Source organism: Salvia miltiorrhiza, unplaced genomic scaffold (genome assembly GCF_028751815.1).
Source record: "Salvia miltiorrhiza cultivar Shanhuang (shh) unplaced genomic scaffold, IMPLAD_Smil_shh fragScaff_scaffold_143_1, whole genome shotgun sequence".
In the NCBI taxonomy this organism is placed as follows: domain Eukaryota; kingdom Viridiplantae; phylum Streptophyta; class Magnoliopsida; order Lamiales; family Lamiaceae; genus Salvia; species Salvia miltiorrhiza.
Genome location: NW_026651418.1, coordinates 54,470 through 70,596, shown reverse-complemented (window position 1 = coordinate 70,596; position 16,127 = coordinate 54,470). Strand labels below are relative to the sequence as shown.

Below are 16,127 nucleotides of genomic sequence, written 5' to 3'. Positions count from 1 at the left end.
AAATATAAAATCCAACAAAGAACAATATCTATATTTGCTCGACAGTAGAAATAGAACCCTCTTCATTAAACTCTTCTTCTTCATCTTCAAGACAAGTCCAAAAGCTTCCATTCTTTCCTTGACCTATGAAATAAGCAATTATTTTCATTAGATATATGAAATAAAAGATTAATTATAATTATAAATTTACATACCTTCGAGTTGATTTCGTAGCCAATTTTGAGTACACATTAATGCTTATAATAGCTTTGGTTTGAGACGACTGCGGTGCTCAATATTAGACTTTGGGCCTTATTGTTTGGGCCTATTTTAAAATATAAAATACTAGCCCATAATCTCAAAATATGTATTTAAAGCCCATATTTTATAGAATTTTTTGTGGATATTTGACGGGTAATTGACGGGTATTTTTCGCGGGTAAACGGGTTTCGCGGGTATGGATAGTAAGTATCCAAACCCATACTCACGAACTAAATGGATAGTGAATTGTACCCACGAAACTATCCGTGGATATCAAATGGTATCCAAACCCACCCTAATGGGTTCGGGTTTTTGCGGATATCCACTACCCGCGGGTAGATTGCCATCCCTACTTGCTATCTGCAATTTGGCAGAAACGCTTGCAAAACTTGATCAGATCTTTAGCTTATTTTGTTTTCTTAGCTTGCTGGCTTCTTCTCATATAACTAATTTATGCTTAGTTAGATAAATACTCTAACAGCAGTTGGATTTTCTGTTTCCAGCCATATTATTGGATCTTCTATTTTCTCAATGTTAACAGATGATTTGTCATCAAGTATACTTGGTGTGCATGTCTTCGTGATACAGGGAAATATAAGATTTGTAACAAAATATCTTGTGTGCATTGCTAATTGATTTATACTTTAGAGGCATTTAGCAAATAATAAAGTTTCAGCGTATGTTTTCAAGTACAAAACAAAATGTCTTTCTTACTATGCTCCATCTTTAAAGCGATTGAAATGAAGGGTTCTTCAATTTTTAAGTCCAATACCATCCACCATTGGGAATCTATCCATTTTGGAAATGTTAGCTCTCTCTTCCAACAAATTAAATGGTGAGCTTCCATTCTCCATGTGCGACATGACATCCCTTCAAATTCTCATTTTCTCAAATAACAGTTTGGAAATCTTTGGACAAATTTCATCTAAATGTAATTCACTTTAGTGGCCCCATTCCATCAATATTTATGAGAGGGTGTATTTTTTAGTCTAACAATTTGAGTGTTAATAAATTGCAAGGAAATTTGTTTATACGTGTGTTCATATAAGTTATGTGATTTGTCTAATTCCTTTGTTACTCCACATATGAAATAGAAAAGGATGACTTATCTAATTAATTTTGAATCTTTGATTTCTCAACTTGCTAGGTTGTTCTCATTTAATTAGCTCGTGCTTAATTAACTAAAGTACTTTAACAATAGTTGGATTTGTTGTTTCCAACCATATTGTAACTCTATTAATTTTAAGGATCAATGTTAACAAATGCTATATTAAATTAAGATGCCATTGAATATATGAGACATGCATGGGTGATATAAGAATAGTAGAGCTAATTTAATTTCTATCAAAATACTTCACGTGCGTAAAATGTATTTCTTCATTGCCATGTTTCTTTATGTCTCTAAAGCAATATATATCTACGTTGACTTCTCAAACTTCCAGGTCCAATACCATCCACCATTTGGAATCTATCAAATTTGGAGTATTTATTGCTCTCTTCCAACAAATTAAATGGTGAGCTTCCATTCTCCATCTGCAACTTGACATCCCTTCGGTTTCTTCTACTCTAAAATAACAGTTTGGAAGGGACAGTTCCACAATGCTTTGGAAACATGAGCAAATCGTTGTCCATAATTCATTTAAATGCAAATAACTTTAGTGGCCTCATTCCATCAATATTTATCAAAGGGTGTAGTCTTCAGTCCATCAATTTGAGTGGTAATAAATTGCAAGGAAGATTTACCTAAATCCTTAATCAATTGCAAAAGTCTAAAGGGTCTCGATGTTGGAAATAATAGAATAGAAGATGAATTTCCGTTTTGGATGGAAGCTCTGTTAAAACATGGTATTATCATAATGCATAGAGAAAGATAAAGAGAAGCAAATGATTGTTATTGTATTGTTTGATGTATTTCTTTAGATTACAATGCATCCTTTTATAGTGTAAGGATGAATCAAATGTCAAACTATAATCCCTTAAAATCAAAAGGTAAGATTTTGTCTTTGAATTATTATTCATGATCTTTGAATAATAATCTTTGACTTATTCTTTTTCTTATTTTCAACACTCCCCCTCAAGTTGAGTGACGGGATTTCCGATACTCAACTTGGAGAGAACTTCTGAAAAACTTTTGAAGTCCACAGCCTTGGTTTGGATATCAGCGAGCTGATCTTCGGACCTCACAAACGGGAGGTCACGATCCCTCCTTCGATCTTCTCTTTGATGAAGTGCCTATCAACTTCAACATGTTTGGTTCTATCATGTTGCACCGGATTTTCAGATATGCTGATAGCAGCTTTATTGTCGCAGAACATCTGACACGTCTTTGATGGTAGGAGACCCAGTTCTGAGAGTAGTCTTCTTAACCAAAGAACTTCGGTCAGACCACTTTTGATTCCTCTGAACTCTGCTTCGGCACTGGAGAGTTTTGAAATTTTAAATAGTTTTTACTCGTATTTAGGAGTTCTTCATTTGATTTTGAAATTTTAAATAGTTTATACTCGTATTTAGGAGTTCTTCATTTGATTTTGAAATTTTAAATAGTTTATACTTGTATTTAGGAGTTCTTCAATTGAATTTTGGAATTTTAAATAGTTTATACTCGTATTTAGGAGTGATTGAATTTCTTCGAATTTGTAAATAGTTTATACTCGTATTTAGGAGTACGTTGATTTGAATTTGATTTTTTTTTTTTTTTAATTTTCAAATTGGGCTATGTTGTATCTGTGGCCCCACAATCAAAAATCCATTTTTTTATCTCTATCTTGTTTATCACTAGAGATTTGATATGCAGTGGAAGTAATTTTAGTATTATGTAGAAGATTGGGGTGTTTCTGTAATTTCTGAAAACTTAGGGGGGCAGATTTTAAAGGGTGGGGTATCTTTTGCAAATAAAGAGAAGAATGAGGGTTTAGTGTCAAAACACCAAACCCTATACCTAATTCCCTTCTCCATCCGCCTCCCCTTCCTTCTCCATCCGCCTCTCTCTCATTCATCATCATCACATTGGATTCTTCACAGCCCTTCGATTTCGCCGGCTCCGCCGCAGAGTTCTGGCTCCGGCGGCGGCATTGATCGACGACGTCCTTCACCTCGTAAATGACGTCACTTGCCTGGCGGACGAGCTCCTCAAAGACGGCGTCGTCGTCGTCCTTCACCGACTGCGCGGAATCTGCAAGGAATGCTCTAAAGACCCGGAGATTCATCTCCAGCTTCTCCAGTTGGGTCTTCACGTTCTTCACCAACTGGGCTTCGTACAGCAGTAGCTGCTGGAGCTTCTCCAGCAGCCGTTCCAGTGCTGCATCCGCCATTAATTGCGTCTCTACCCTCTTCTGCCCAACCGGAGATGTCCGATTTGTGGTCGCCTCCGCTGCTCCCGCAGCCACCGCCGCTGCTCCGGTAGGCTTTTGACAGTTAGCCACGCCGTAGTAATGATTCGGCGGCGGCAGCGAAGATTGGGCGGCGGCGACGACCGAGACGCCTGGGTTCTTTCCTCCGCCTTCTTTGCTTCTATCGGCGGTGATTTGTTGCAACCGCACTTCCGGCCGTGTTGCAGGGCGGAATGTGGTGGTAAGTTCGGTCCCGGTCTCTTCCGATGATGAAATGTTGGTTTTGAAGCGGTTGGTTGCCGACTGCAAAATCTGTAGTCGGGCAGCCTCCCTTCTCATTTTTGAGAAGGCCGATTTTATTTGAGGTATTTGGAACCGTGATGAATGATTTCTGAGTTCCCAGAATCATGCCTGCTCTGATACCATGTTAAAACATGGTATTATCATAATGCATAGAGAAAGATAAAGAAAAGCAAATGATTGTTATTGTATTGTTTGATGTATTTCTTTAGATTACAATGCATCCTTTTATAGTGTAAGGATGAATCAAATGTCAAACTATAATCCCTTAAAATCAAAAGGTAAGATTTTGTCTTTGAATTATTATTCATGATCTTTGAATAATAATCTTTGACTTATTCTTTTTCTTATTTTCAACAAGCTCTTCCTGAGCTTCGAGTGCTCTTTTTCATCTCACGTGGAGATGACAATCACCTTGAAAGGTCAAGATCAGTTATTGACGAGACTGTTGGAAGCCTTTACAACCATTGACTTATCCTCCAACAATTTCTCTGGTAGTATTCCAGATTCCATAGGTAATCTGAATTCTCTGAGATACCTGAATTTGTCCCACAATAATATCATGGGACACATACCTGCATCTCTTGGAAATATAAGTGTGCTTGAATCATTGGACTTGTCATCGAACAAATTGGATGGAAGAATTCCAAGTGAATTGACGAGGTTGACATTTCTTGCCAAATTAAACCTTTCGATGAATGATCTCGTGGGACAAATACCACGATCTAATCAGTTTTCCACATTTGAGAATGATTCATACGTGGGAAACTTGAGATTGTGTGGAGTTCCATTGACGAGAAAATGCAACGAGGAGAATGGGCAGCGGATGCGGCCAGAAGAAGAAGAGTATGGATTTATAGATGGATTTGGATGGAGAAGTGTGGTGATGGGATATGGAAGTGGAATCATAGTTGGGATTGGAATTGGTTGTTGCATTATTCGATTTGGAAGGCCAAGATGGTTGGTGGAATTCTTTTTTGGCGTTGGGATTGGAATTGGTTGTTGCATTTTAAAGAAAGGCCAAGATGGTTGGTGGAATTATTATGAACTTTTCTTTCTTACTCTTTTTCTCTTTTCTGGGCTTCAGATTGTTTTTTTATTGTTACTCGTGAGTTTGTGATTTAGAGTTTATAAAATTTCCTGCTGCTACGTGACGCATTGATCTCAGCCTCCCCAGAAGCCATCACACGAAGAAAAGGACAGTGATTTTGCTGATTTTCTTACAATTTTCTTCATTCTTCGTTGTGGGTTTTCTTTGAAAAGTGATTGTGATATGGAGTCCCGGTATGATAAAAGCAGTTATTTTCTTCTTTTAATAAAAAAATTTTATTAAATTTTTCACATCGAAAGATGTAGATACAGTTTAATTTTCAGTTTATACAGTTTAATTTGCAAAATGCAAAATGCAATTTAACAGAAATTCGAGATAAAAATAAAATGAATTAATTTGCACAATGGTAATGGAAAAATAATGGATTTATCATATTTGTTAAATAAGGATTTACCAAAACAAAGTAAATAAGTAAATGAGTTAATAAATTTTGCCTAAATTCTATTAAAATCAAAATCTAATTGTCACTCATATCATATGGGTGGGAATAGGCAAAAAAAAAAATATGTGATGCACATCTGGTCTTCTGCTTAATTCAAAGTCTATTCTACACTTGGAGATAATTTAATTTCCCTTTCAACAATTTTTGAAAATGAATACTAATTAAAGCAATTTTTCGCACGCGCGACAAATTCAAGTCATCTACAAGAAATTAAGTTTTTAATGGATCTACGAGAAAATATCCTCCAATGATATTTTTCGGTTCTTCAATAACTGGTTAATTTTCAAGGCCTGAGGTTTTGAGTTCGAGTCCATCATCGTGCAGACTTTAATTTTTTTTTATTTACTTGTATAATTTATCAAAAAAAGTACAAGAACCTATTGGCAAAAAAATTGTACAGGTACTTAACAAATCAAAAGGTATAACTATACAGTCTATCAAGCAATATCAAATATATGCTTAAAAAAAGGTAATATCAAATATATTTAATAAATTACTCTCGAAATTGACTCTATAATGAATGAATTTCACGCACATTTCTATTGACTCTAGTGCCGGTCGGCTATGAAATGGGCATGTGGAGACCATCAATATAACTTACAATTAAATTTGTTTTGTCATTATCATGATCAAACCATTAAATTAAAATTCAAGAGATTTGACGTGTGAAATTGTGACCTATTTCAATTCAACTAACATTATTTCTTCTACTTGAATAATACGAGTTCGATGATTTTTTAGGACAGTAACTTAGGTTGATTTGGAAATTAGGACAAAAACTTTCGAACTTGTAAAAATAGGACACTAATTTTTTTAGAGTAAAATAGGACACCAATTAATTAAGTGTTGCACCCGCAGGACATTTCTCGGCCAATTATTGGCAGAAAAATGTCTTATTTTTACGACACTTATTAATTATTGTCCTATTTTACTCTAAAAAAAATTAGTGTCCTATTTTTACAAGTCTGAAAGTTTTTGTTCTAATTTCCAAGTCAGCATAAGTTACTGTCCTAAAAAATCCTTTGATTCTTCATTCAGATGTTCAATTTTACAATCCAACCTATCACATACCTAAATCAAGATATGATGTACTATAGTACCCAAATACCAGAAATTCAACCTTTGCAGCTATTCACCAAATTAATGTTATGGGAAAATATCAATAAGAAATCTAATATTTTTAGAGTCAATGAGCCAAAATTAATGCTTGGGACCTATATAGCAAAGGTGGTGGTTGAGAGCATTCCAGTTGACATAGACTTGACTTGTAAATAGACTCTGCCACAATTGTTTTAGATTTGAATATAAATGGCATTTGTAGGCTTCTTGTTTTCTCACTCACAATATGGATACATTTTCCCCATTTTTCCTTGTTTCGCTTCTCTTATTGTTTTCTTGTCTTAGCATTTTTGCTTCACAGAACGCAACTCAAAACAAAAGTGATGAATCTATACTTTTTGCCTTAAAATCCCACATCACTTCGGATCCTTCCAATATTTTGAAAAATAATTGGACAAGTGGAACCTCGTTTTGCACATGGATAGGAGTTACTTGTGATTCACTTCGTAGTAGGGTGACTAAATTAGATATCTCTGTTATGGAACTCGAAGGAAGCATTCCACAGGAAATTGGAAATCTTTCTTCTCTTGTTTTTCTAGATTTGAGTTGGAACTCTTTTCATGGTTGTGTATTCCTCTATCCATCTTGATCTCTTTGTCATATTGTTCTTGCTTATGTTATGAGAATAGTATATATTTCATATACCTATATTTAATTAAAATTAAATTCGAAACAGTTTGGGTCTTCCAAGTTTTAAGTATTCTTATATATCCAAATTATTTGTCATGTAACTCATGTGAAGGTTTGCTACCGACTTTCAGGTACAATACCATCCACCGTTGGGAATCTATCAAATCTTCAGGTCCTATACCTCTCGTCCAACAAATTAAATGGTGAGCTTCCATGTTCTATCTGCAACTAGACAAGATTGCTTTCAAAACTTGATCAAATATTTGGCCATTTTTATTTTTAAATAAAATCCTTTTTTCCTTTCGAGTCTGAGTTATCCCATTAAAAGGGTGGGATTGAAGAAATCTTACTATTGAGGATAAAATTACTCAATCATGCAAAGTAAACACCCCCTAAGTAAGCTTTTGGTTTGAGTACTGATAAAACATGATTGATCAAAATAATTCACTTTAATTAAGTGTTTGATTTGCATACCCACATCTAATCATCCAATGTTGGGTGGATTATTTTAATCACACTCCGGTCCTATCAATCTTGTTATCTCATCCACCTAACCCAACTCCCCTATATTGCTTTTAGCTGCATAGATAATTAGTTAGATAGAATAGTAGGTCCAACTAATTAACCGTTTGAGTCTAATTTATTAAACCAACAAGAAATAGCAATAAACTGAATAAAGATATGAACTGTACTACTGTATACAATCGAGATGCAGAATGGATTTTTTATGAATAAATATTTGAATTAACAATATATTATTTGGGTTAATTAATTAAAAGTTAGGGTATATATAATTTTTTTTAATTTAAAATTTTAATTATAAATATTAATTAGAGTTCATAATATAATAATATTTTTTTTTAATTTAAAATTTTAATTATAAATATTAATTAGAGTTCATAATATAATAATAATTTTTATTTATAAAAAACTAATTATAAAATATAAAAAATAAGAGTGGAACACACTAAATCGTGGGACAAATGATCTCATCCGGAAGAAATGAGGGAGGAAACGACTGCGTGAGAAAGAAAATGGAGGATTAGGTTTGGGCTCAAGTCTTGGGCCTGAATAATTAGAAGTTGGGCTGCTAGGTCTGGGCCGATTTATTTTTAAAGTGATGGGCTTCTTCTTGGCTGAGGATGTCGGGCTATGAATTTGGGTTTTATAATAGATTGGGCTCTCAATTAATTATTTTAATTGGGCTGCAGATTTTATCATTTGTTGAAAGATATTTCAAAAAATTTAGAACAATAGATGATAGAGGTGACATATGGTGAAATGCTATGTACATTTCTTTGTATAAAGAAAGTAGATTGGTATTCTTATATATCCAAATTATTTGCCAAGTAATTCTTGTAAAGGTTTGCTACCAACTTTTAGGTACAATACCATCCACCATTGGGAATCTATCAAATCTGCAGTTACTATATCTCTCTTCCAATGAATTAAATGGTGAGCTTTCCTGCTCTATCTGCAACTCCGCAGAAATGCTTGCAAAACTATTTTTTCTCTTTTTGCAAGAAGATACAAATTAGCTATTTAATTACTTCGTCATTGCATGTCCAATATGAAACAGAACATGACTGATATAATTATTTTTAAGATATAATTAATTTGTGCTTAATTAGTTAAATAAATACTCTAACAAATAACAATAGTTGGATTTTCTATTTCCAGTTATAATAATCAAATCAATTCTTTTACGACTTGGCAATCAAAGAGATTGATTATGTATATCTTGGGAATAAGAAATTCCACAATGCTATGAAAACTTTAGGCCATCTTTAGTTCAATTATAAATCAGTTTAGAAAAATGAGATATATGGAACATTACATAAATTATCTGTCTGTCCATTTCCTAATTTGTTGGTTTTAGATACATTTGTTGAAAAGATATTTCAAATTATCTGCCAAAGTAAATGGTGAGCTTCCACTCCATCTACAACTTGGCATCCCTTGCTATCTGCAACTTGGCAGAAGAGCTTGCAAAACTTGATCAGATCTTTAGCTTATTTTGTTTTCTTCGCTTGCTGGCTTCTTCTCATATAACTAATTTATGCTTAGTTAGATAAATACTCTAACAACATATGGATTTTCTGTTTCCAGCCATATTGAATCTTCTATTTTCTCAATGTTAACAGATGATTTGTTAAATTATGATGTCATCAAGTATACTTGGTGTGCATATATGTCTTTGTGATACAGGGAAATATAAGATTTGTAACAAAATATCTTGTGTGCATTGCTAATTGATTTATACTTTAGAGGCATTTAGCAAATAATAAAGTTTCAGCGTATGTTTTCAAGTACAAAACAAAATGTCTTTCTTACTATGCTCCATCTTTAAAGCGATTGAAATGAAGGGTTCTTCAATTTTTAGGTCCAATACCATCCACCATTGGGAATCTATCCAATTTGCGAGTGCTATATCTCTCTTCCAACAAACTAAATGGTGAGCTTCCATTCATCATCTGATATAATAACTTTTTTACAAACTTGATTTGATCTTTGGCCATTTTTGTTTGAACTAGTCTTTTTAATATTTTACATTTGGTAAGATAAGATATGCAATTTGTCTAATTCCTTTGCCAATGCATGCACAATATGAAATAGAACACGAATGATATTAATAAGAAAAGAAAAAAAATAGAACAGGAGTGATTTATATGAAGGGTTTTCCAATTTTCCAATACCATCCACCATTGGAAATCTATCAAATTTGGGGTATTTAAGGCTCTCTTCCAACAAATTAAATGGTGAGCTTCCATTCTCCATGTGCAACATGACATCCCTTCAAATTCTCATTTTCTCAAATAACAGTTTGAAAATCTTTGGACATATTTCATCTAAATGCAAATCACTTTAGTGGCCCCATTCCATCAATATTTATGAGAGGGTGTATTTTTTAGTCTAACAATTTGAGTGTTAATAAATTGCAAGGAAATTTGTCTATACGTGTGTTCATATAAGATATGTGATTTGTCTAATTCCTTTGTTACTCCACATATGAAATAGAAAAGGTGAGTTTCCATATTTTATCTGCAAGTTTCTAGTGTTTGTTTTCAAGTACATTCCTCTTAAATTTTAAACAAAATGTCATTCTTGTGCTCCTTGTAAAGTGATTTATACGAAGAGTTCTCCAATTTTCAGGCCCAATACCATCCACCATTGGCAATCTATCAAATTTGGAGTTTTTATTGCTCTCTTCCAACAAATTAAATGGTGAGCTTCCATTCTCCCTCTGCAACTTGACATAAAATCTTTCGAAACTTGATCAAATCTGCACGCATGCATCTTCTTTTGAACTAGTTTTTCTTAGCAACTTGACATAATGTGGCTACACCACAAACAAGTAGTTTTTCTTTGTCTGAACTCTGTTTCTAGTTCATTAGTTCTTTTACTATGTTTGTTAATGCAAACTTGCTTTAAAGTTGCACACTAGAAGGCTTGTGGCTTTTGCGATAAATAAGCTAATTTATTACACGTTATTTTGTTCCTTCCCTGCATATTTTATGCCTTATTTATAAATATATAATTGATTTAGGGGTAAATATCACTTTTTGACCCATCGTTTGAGCGTTTTCTCAAAAATATCTCATCCTAAGGGTAATTACAAAACAATATCCATCGTTCCATTTTTTTCTTGTTTATGACCTGCAAAAATAATCCGGCAATCAATAATTGATGTGTTCCGGCAATTGCCATGTTGGCAGTACATGTGGAATTAAAAAGAAAACAAAAAAATCCACATCCGGTGCGGTACTCAGCTTCCTAGTTTGGTGATCTCTTATAATTAACTTGTGTTTAATTAGCTAAATACTTTAACAATAGTTGGATTTGTTGTTTTCAACCATACTGTATTTTCTAATTTAATAGATCAATTTGTAACTTAACAGGAATTCTTTCGAAACTTGATCAGATCTTCGTCCATCTTCTTTTGAACTAGGTTTTTTTTCTATATATTTTATATGTGTGTTCGATAAGATATGCAAATCGACTAATTCCTTTGTCACTACATGTACAATATGAAATAGAACATGAATGATATTTAAAAAAAAAAATGTTTCCAATTGTATGACTTAACAAATTTTGTTTTCTTGCATGGCTTACTAGGTTCTTCTCTTTAACAATAGTTGGATTTGTTGTTTCTAGCCATATAGTAACTTCTATTTTATGGATCAGTGTTAACAAATGCTATATTAAATTAAGATGTCATTATATATGAGACGTGCATGGCATGGGTATTATAAGAATAGAAGATGTAATTTAATTTGTATAAAAAAATCTGAGTGCTTTACTAATCGATTTATACTTCTCAAGTAAAAATACTTCATGTGCATAACATGACAAAAATATTTCGAAACGTAAAAAGTTTCAGTGTAATGTTTCAAGTACATTCCTCTGAAATTTTAAATAAAAATGTATTTCTTCACTGCCGTGTTTTCTTATGTATCTAGGTTGTCTTTATAGCAATATCTATGCTGACTTCTCAAACTTTCAGGTCCAATACCATCCATCGTAGGGAATCTATCACATCTGCAGAATTTACAGCTCTTTTCCAACAAATTAAATGGTAAGCTTCCATCCTCCATCTATATCTTAACAGGAATTCTTGTGAAACTAGATCGATTTTTTTCTTTATATTTTATATGTGTGTTCTGATAAGATATGTGAACCGACTAATTCCTTTGTTAGTGCATGTACAATATGAAATAAAAGGCAAATGATATTACTCAAAAAAAAAAACAATTTGTTTCCAATTGTATGACTTTAGCTAATTTTGTTTTCTCAGCTTGCTAGCTTGTTCTCATATAATTAATTAACTTGTGCTTGATTAGCTAAATATACTTTAACAAATAGTTGGATTTGTTGTATCCAGCCATGTGGTATCTTCGATTTTATGGATCGATCGATGTTAACAAATGCTATATTAAATTAAGATGCCATTGAATATATGAGACGTGCATGGGTGATATAAGAATAGAAGAGCTAATTTAATTTGTATAAAAAGATCTTCTTCTTTACTAATCGATTTGCACTTTTCAAGTAAAAATACTTTGTGTGCATAACATTACCAAAATATTCCAAAACGTAAAAAGTTTCGGTGTATGTTTCAAGTACATTCCTCCAGAATTTTAAATAAAAATGTATTTCTTCACTGCAATGTTCTTTTATATCTATCCAGGTTGTCTTTAAAGCAATATTTACGCTGACTTCTCAAACTTATAGGTACAATACCATCCAACATTGGGAATTTACCAGATTTATATGTATTAGAACTCTCTTCCAACAAATTAAATGGTGAGCTTCCATTCTCCATCTGCAACTTGACATCCCTTGAGGTTCTTCTACTCTCAAATAACAGTTTGGAAGGGAAAGTTCCACAATGCTTTCGAAACTTGAGCAAATCTTTGCTCATATTTCATTTAAATGCAAATTCCTTTAGTGGCCCCATTCCATCAATATTTATCAAAGGGTGTAGTCTTCAGTCCATCAATTTGAGTGGAAATAAATTGCAAGGAAGATTACCTAAATCCTTAATCAATTGCAAAAGTCTAAAGGGTCTCGATGTTGGAAATAATAGAATACAAGATGAATTTCCGTTTTGGATGGAAGCTCTTCCTGAGTTTCGAGTGCTCGTCTTGAAGTCTAACAAGTTTGATGGTAACATGTCACTGGCTTCACGAAGCAACCTTCAATTTCCGAAGTTGCAAGTTTTAGATATATCGAGGAATGCATTTGTGGGCTCTCTACCTCAAAGATATTTCAAGAGTTTTAGAGCAATGATGGATGTGAAGGAAAATCAAACAGAAAGGGACATTAATACTGATGAATATTTCTTTCAAAGGCATATGGAGATGAGAATTACCTTGAAAGGTTTGGATCAGTTATTGAAGAGATTGTTGGAAGACTTTACAATCATTGACTTATCCTCTAATAAATTCTCTGGGACTATTCCACGTTTCATAGGTAATCTTAATTCTTTGAGATACTTGAATTTGTCGCACAATAATCTCATGGGACACATACCTGCATCTCTTGGAAATATAAGTGTGCTTGAATCATTGGACTTGTCATCGAACAAATTGGAGGGAGGAATTCCAAGTGAATTGACAAGCTTGACATTTCTTGCGAAATTAAACCTTTCAATGAATGATCTCGTGGGGCAAATACCACAATCTACTCAGTTTTCCACATTTGAGAATGATTCATACGTGGGAAACTTGAGATTGTGTGGAGTTCCGTTGACGAGAAAATGCAACGAGGAGAATGGGCAGCGGATGCAGCCAGAAGAAGAAGAAGAAGAAGAGTATGGATTTATAGATGGATTTGGATGGAGAAGTGTGGTGATGGGATATGGAAGTGGATTCATAGTTGGAATTGGAATTGGTTGTTGGATTATTTGATTTGGAAGGCCAAGATGGTTGGTGGAATTCTTTTTTGGCGTTGGATATACATACAACAAGAACAAGAAGAAGAAGAAGAAGAGAAGGAAGAGAGCTACTCCAACACACAGGAGAAGTTGATTCAAGACAAGCATATATCATGAGCTTTTCTTTCTTGCTTTTTTATTCTTTACCGGACTTTAGATTGTTGTTTTTTTATTGCTACTTGTGAGTTTGTGCTTTTGAGTTTATAAAATTTCATGCTGCTACGTGATGCATTGATCTCAGCCTCCCCAGAAGCCATCACACGAAGAAAACGACAGTGATTTTGCTGATTTTCTTACATTTTTCTTCATTCTTCGTTGTGGGTTTTCTTTGATAAGTGATTGTGATGGAGTCCCGGTATGATAAAAGCAGTTATTTTCTTCTGGGCTTTTTGTCGAACATTTGGCGGACTTCTTTTCGCCATTCTTTAGGGAATCTTAATTCCCTTAGATACTTGAATTTTTTTCACAATACTTGTCATCAAATAGATTGGATGGGGAAATTCCGAGTGAGTTAACCAAGTTGAATTTTTTTACAAAATTAAATCTTTCGATGTTTGAATTTTTCCTAAATGTAATAGTGATAATTAATTGTATTGTGAGTGAAGATTGAGACAAAAATATATTTTCAACTCAAGCTAATTTGCACTAGTTTAATTATTATTTGATTAATTTATTAATATAATATATAGTTTTATTATACAATATGTATTAGTATCTCAAAAAAATATTGGCGTAAGAAAAATAGCCCAATATTGGGTAACTGTGAAATTACTTAGAAGTACCACAAGAAACAATGCAAATATATCTTCAAACGACTTTTTCTGTACGTGAAAGGTTAGTAAGATCATCGCAAATGGAGCTAGATTGGGCCATAGAGCTTCAGGCCCAAAAGGATTTCAAAGCAAACAATCATATAGCCCAATTTAGTCTATTCTATGCTAGTGCCGGTCATCATGAGGAGACCATTAATATAACTTCCAATTAATATTAGGGTGATTTTGATACAGGCCCACAACAAAAGATTCTGAGCCTGCTGATGAACGTTTTTGAAATAACATAAATTTTTAATATGATGAAACTGAGATCTTCGACTTAGTTAATCTTCTATTAATTTTATCACTATAGCCCCTTAATTAAAATAATAAAAAAATAATTATGATTATACTATTATACCCTTATAGCCACCATTTAAATTTTATAATGAATTATAAATTTATAAAATAAACAATCTGAAAGAGGCGTAAAACTGCAAAACTCATGTTCTTCTCCGGGGTATAATAGTATAATCATACTTATTTTTATTATTATTTTAATTAAGGGGCTATAGTGATAAAATTGGGTGCTATGTTTAAAATTACCCTTTTTAAAAATAATGGTCAAATATATATATATATATATATATATATATATATATATATATATATATAGGAATTGGTTCAATTGAGATTTATATATATTTTGAGATTTTGAGATAAATGAACATATAAGTACATTTTGATGAACTTGTCAATTAATTTTTATGAACGCGCGTTGGTCTGGGGTTCAATCCCTACAAGTGGCATGTTTTTTAAATAAATTAAATAGATTCATATGTTCATCAGTTATATTGGTTATGTTCAAAGAATTTATTGATATGTTCATTTATCTCAAAATCTCAAAATATTTAAAATCTCAATATAAGCTAACCCTATATATATATATATATATATATATATGTCAATGTGAGCCTTATGGGCCGGGCCGACATGGTTTGGTCAGAGATCAGCCCAACTTTTGATTCAGACGTATATAAGGTTAGAATTGATTCATAATTCCTATACAAGGGTACTGTCTTATTGAATATATATTTAGACATAGGGAATGCTCAAATAAATGCACGAGATTGTGTGTATTGGTAATTTGGGATTCTTGTTGGAATTTTTTGGATTTTAAATATATATTCATACTGTCTTTCTTTTATTCTATACATTTAGCATTCTCTATACATTAGCTCTATACATTAGCTCTGCTCTGGACTTCAGTCAGCTCTGGAAGCGTATCCAGCTCTGCTATGTACGTAACAAGATTCACCACACTTGAACTCTGCTCTAGCGGCCTATCTCCAATCGGCTTTCTCAACTCTTGCCTCCAGATCTCGTCTACTAAGGTCATTAAGTTTGCTTTGAACTTCGTGGCTCTAGCTCTCGTTACCGGACCAACGGGAACATGCACCGGGTCTCTGCTCTGGCCTGCATCCGGAGCTCTGCTCTGTGCTGCATCATTGATATATTCCCTATATAAATATATATTTTCTTTTTTCTGATAATTACAAGAGGTATTTATTACATAATCAAATAAGTAACTCGCACGCACATGGGACCTCTACTTTTGCATATGGTCACACACCACATACTATTCACACGCATACATGCACTCATATTCTTCACATATTTGTTTTTGGAAATGAAAATTACTTTTAAAGTGAAGAGACTGATACTTGCTCCAGTTATTCTAATCTTTGTTTCTTACTTTTTCTTCATT

The 16,127-nt window shown here is 33.3% G+C and overlaps 2 protein-coding genes across 2 annotated transcripts; both read left to right on the top strand.

Annotated features, from left to right (window-relative positions):
• The first annotated feature begins 4,272 nt into the window (after positions 1 to 4,272).
• LOC131002548 (receptor-like protein 9DC3) lies at positions 4,273 to 4,994 on the top strand. The gene is made up of 2 exons (XM_057929017.1): positions 4,273 to 4,897; positions 4,957 to 4,994. Exons 1-2 carry the CDS (start codon positions 4,273 to 4,275, stop codon positions 4,992 to 4,994), a joined length of 663 nt encoding a protein of 220 aa, XP_057785000.1.
• Positions 4,995 to 6,779: 1,785 nt separating this feature from the next.
• LOC131002502 (receptor-like protein 9DC3) lies at positions 6,780 to 13,834 on the top strand. Its single transcript, XM_057928980.1, has 7 exons — positions 6,780 to 7,104; positions 7,303 to 7,374; positions 8,555 to 8,626; positions 9,555 to 9,626; positions 10,325 to 10,396; positions 11,676 to 11,747; positions 12,404 to 13,834. Exons 1-7 carry the CDS (start codon positions 7,020 to 7,022, stop codon positions 13,579 to 13,581), a joined length of 1,623 nt encoding a protein of 540 aa, XP_057784963.1. The 5' UTR covers positions 6,780 to 7,019; the 3' UTR covers positions 13,582 to 13,834.
• Positions 13,835 to 16,127: the final 2,293 nt, after the last annotated feature.

What these genes read in the sequence shown, in the direction of transcription:
- LOC131002548 (XM_057929017.1), top strand. Translation starts at nt 4,273, where the DNA reads ATGACAATCACCTTGAAAGGTCAAGATCAGTTATTGACGAGACTGTTG. An exon ending in TTTAAAGAAAGGCCAAGATG is followed by an intron (nt 4,898 to 4,956) that starts GTTGGTGGAATT and finishes TCTGGGCTTCAG; the next exon opens with ATTGTTTTTTTATTGTTACT.
- LOC131002502 (XM_057928980.1), top strand. Translation starts at nt 7,020, where the DNA reads ATGGAACTCGAAGGAAGCATTCCACAGGAAATTGGAAATCTTTCTTCT. An exon ending in GAGTTGGAACTCTTTTCATG is followed by an intron (nt 7,105 to 7,302) that starts GTTGTGTATTCC and finishes ACCGACTTTCAG; the next exon opens with GTACAATACCATCCACCGTT. An exon ending in CTCGTCCAACAAATTAAATG is followed by an intron (nt 7,375 to 8,554) that starts GTGAGCTTCCAT and finishes ACCAACTTTTAG; the next exon opens with GTACAATACCATCCACCATT.